Here is a 4,003-nt window from a genome sequence, read left to right as displayed (position 1 = left end):
TTTTTCGACGTCCAAATGTCGAGAGATCTTTCAGACGCAAGGCCTGTAGCACACTGAGCCACCAAGGCTCCCTAGTAATATTTGAACCACTAGACTTTATGCATAATATGTCAGAACATGCAGAATTGGTAAAATATAATAATGTGAAACTTACACGAGGAGCTTCCATGCCACACCATAAGCACTTTATTCTCATATAATGAAGCTCTATTTGTATACACCTGAAATAGATATTTTTACGTTATTTATTTCATCACAAAATATTAACTGTATATAATATATACAGTTTTCAACCCTGAAATAGGTTGGACGAATTATGGGTGCACGTTATTCTCATCGAAAAAGTTTTGGGAATTTCTCACTAGTGGTTATCCAATCAATATTGACAGTCTGCTTTTACATATTTTGTTGCATTTATTTCTATGGATTCGCTTTTTCAAATCCTCTCAACATTATGACCGTATTGTAGTGTAGATAGTGTGCGGGTTTTTGTTATCAGCTATTAGTCTGAAACTTGTTCATTTCTACCTAGTTTTGACAGAGCCGACTCAGAAAAATTTGGATGTTTCTACATCGCCATTTTTCAAGATAATCAAGAACTGATCCCCATACTTTTTCTATGTTTTAAGAAGAGAAACAACCCTGATTCCCTGCTTTCGAGGGAAAATTACTCCTCATAACAAACCTAATTTTTCTGATTATGCCTATCTTGATCAAATAAAGGTGAATGAGCTTTTCTTATCTTACCCTTGATCCTTCAAGTCAGTTTTTCCATCAATGATATAAATCAATTCTCAACCAATTAAATTCATTGAACAATTGTGCACAAAATGATTATGTATAGATTTGAATAGCTATACCATTTGAGACACGACTTTTGTTGGTCATATTGGCTGGAGAAAGTGGGATTTACTTTTCATTGATTAAAATACTAGACTACTGAATCAAGGGTAATATATAAAGTAAACTCGAACACCTTTTCTAAATCAACTAGGTAGAAGTGAACAAGTTTCTGACGATTATGAAATGAAAATTACTCTTAACTTACCCCCATTTGTTTCAAGAGAGGCTGGGTGGACATGATATGGCAGCTTAGCCAAGTACAACATAGGTGGTCCTAACAAGGTAGTCCACAGGCTGCCAAAACTAAACTACACGCGAGCCCAACCCGAAAACGCGAAAATTTTGCTCCGTGTGAACTACCTCCAAAAACCTAGGTTGCACACCATATCTAACCATGTTGTCCGTAGCTGAAGACGAGCTACAATACTCGAAACACTGAAATGTAAGAAAACGCCATAGTAAAAAAACAGAATAGAAATAAAAATAAACTATGTTTTACGAGGTTATAATTATTTATTTTTACTTTTCTGATCAAACTCAATTAAAATCTATATGTAACACTTTTTAGAATCATAATTTAAACTTTAGTCCAATAAACTAAAATTGTAAGATTTGGCTGTTGTCACTTCCAGGTATCTAGTAACATTCTCAGATCATATAGTTTGTACCGAATTGTCTCATCATGATATCTGCTGTATCAAGGGTGACAATCATCAGACAAACTCAAACACGCTTGATAAATCATTATGCCAATTTCCAAGCAAGCAATTATACACGTACGATTTATTTGCATGTAAACAGCACAATTTTAAACCTTTATAATCTACAACTATGATATACTAACCTAAACAGGAATGGTATCCAACCATGGTGTATTAACTCAATAGTTAAAACCGCTATTGAGCTCCCTGGCCTGAAACGAAATGACAAAACCATCAAGTTAGAATGTTATCGATGTATTCAGTGGACAGAGAGTTGCAAAAACGTGAAATACAATAATATTATATTGAATAATTACGCATAGTCTTTGATAATACCCCCTGTTCGAAGCAATTTATGTCATTGTGATGGCATTTCAACTTCAAAATTACACTGGTTAAAATATCATGAAACGTTTCGACATATAAAGAAACTTGAACAGTGAAACTACTTGGAATCATTTTCCTTTTTTACTAAATGTATAAAAGTAGTTTGAAAATAGGGCCAAGGTCGGGCAGGCCTTAGATCCGATTCCATAGAATTCCGCCTTTTTTCATTCATAATCCTTATTTTGATTCCTAGTTCAGAGCCAAGCTTTGCCTCAAAGTCCCGTATCTCGACACAAATTTGCAATGGATTTTTGCTTAGAGTCTTACATGTAACTTTGATATTTTCTTTCTCATGGCAAATAGGGAGGGTGGGGGCATTTTTAAAAATGTATCTAAATTTTAGAGAATTTCAAAAAGTCGACTTACCGGTTGCTATAAACGAAGCAAATTGACTGAGCGAGTATTAACTAGTTAGGAGTGAATTTCACTTACTATCGCTGTTGTGATTAAAATCTATTGTCTTGATTACTATTCTGTAAACCTTGTATATAGTCCGAAACCTGTTGTTTTTTTATAGCCTCTTTTAAAGACAATAGACGCATTTTAAAAAGACAGAGTTAAAATCAAATTCAAAAACCAGTTATTTAAAAAAAAACAAGGGAACCTTCAAATAGAATTCCAAACTATGATAGCCACTTATCAAAGAATCTATAGAACATCCACATTCACGATATCTTCAAGTTAAAACTATAAAAAAAATGCTCTATGGGTTTAGAGGCAAATATGGCCTATAGACAACTTTTTAAATACAAACTTTTGGCTCAAGTTTTGATCTTGATCTTGATATGGCCAATAACCAACTTAGCCAAATAAGCCAATTTCTCTCATATTTTGGTCTGTTCCTACTAATTGGACCCCAGGGAGTTAAAAAAAACTAAAAAAAAATAATTAAAATCTGTAAGTTTCAAAAGTGGCAATTTCTGGTCTGCACAATGGTAGTCAAAAAGTGCTCAATCGCAAATAAATTTTTTCCTTGAAAAGTTACAAAGCTACAAGTCGGAAACTTTCTGGGAATATCCACATGGACTATCCCTACATGTGGGAAAAAACAACTCAAATATCTGCCTTAGAACAGAAAATAATTTTTTACATTTTCAATGCATATTGGCCATAGAGGCAAATATGGCCTATAGACAACTTTCTCAAATACAAACTTTTAGCTCAATTTTTGATCTTTTCCTACTAATTAAACCCCAAGGACAAGAAATCAAATCAAAATCTGTAAGTTTTCAAACTGGCTATATGCAGTCTGCATATTGGTGCACAAGAAGTGCTCAAAGACAAATAAATTTTTTGCGTGAAAACTTACAAAGCTACAATGCTGAAATTTTGCACCAATCTTCACATGGACTATCCCTACATGTGGGAAAAAACAACTCAAATATCTGCCATAGAACAGAAAATAATTTTTTACATTTTCAATGCATATTGGCCATAGAGGCAAATATGGCCTATAGACAACTTTCTCAAATACAAACTTTTAGCTCAAGTTTTGATCTTTTCCTACTAATTAAACCCGAAGGACTTCAAAAAACACAAGAAATCAAATCCAAATCTGTAAGTTTTCAAACTAGCTATATGCAGTCTGCATATTGGTGCACAAGAAGTGCTCAAAGACAAATAATTTTTTTGCGTGAAAACTTACAAAGCTACAATGCTGAAATTTTGCACCAATCTTCACATGGACTATCTGCACATGTCAGAAAAAACAGAACTCAAATATCTGCCATAGAACAGAAAATAATTTTGTACATTTTCAATGCATATTGGCCATACAGGCAAATATGGCCTATAGACAACTTTCTCAAATACAAACTTTTGGCTCAAGTTTTGATCTTTTCCTACTAATTAGACCCCAAGGAGTTCAAAAAACACAAGAAATCAAATCAAAATCTGTAAGTTTTCAAACTAGCTATATGCAGTCTGCATATTGGTGCACAAGAAGTGCTCAAAGACAAATAAATTTTTTGCGTGAAAACTTACAAAGCTACAATGCTGAAATTTTGCACCAATCTTCACATGGACTATCTGCACATGTCAGAAAAAAACAGAACTCAAATATCTGCCATAGA

General features: G+C 33.6%; 1 protein-coding gene across 1 annotated transcript in view; it reads right to left on the bottom strand.

Moving 5' to 3' along the window:
• The window catches only part of LOTGIDRAFT_175852 (hypothetical protein), a gene marked incomplete at both ends in the record, with an annotated part of 9,786 nt that overhangs the window by 1,034 nt on the left and 4,749 nt on the right, over window positions 1–4,003 (bottom strand). The window contains 3 exons of the mRNA XM_009061499.1: window positions 155–221; window positions 1,204–1,278; window positions 1,688–1,756. Coding sequence (XP_009059747.1) covers window positions 155–221; window positions 1,204–1,278; window positions 1,688–1,756 — 211 coding nt within the window. The remainder of the gene's footprint in view (window positions 1–154; window positions 222–1,203; window positions 1,279–1,687; window positions 1,757–4,003) is intronic.

Source organism: Lottia gigantea (genome assembly GCF_000327385.1).
Source record: "Lottia gigantea unplaced genomic scaffold LOTGIsca_485, whole genome shotgun sequence".
NCBI classification, from domain to species: domain Eukaryota; kingdom Metazoa; phylum Mollusca; class Gastropoda; family Lottiidae; genus Lottia; species Lottia gigantea.
Note: the sequence above shows the minus strand (reverse complement) of the source record. Positions and strands in the feature narration are given on the sequence as shown.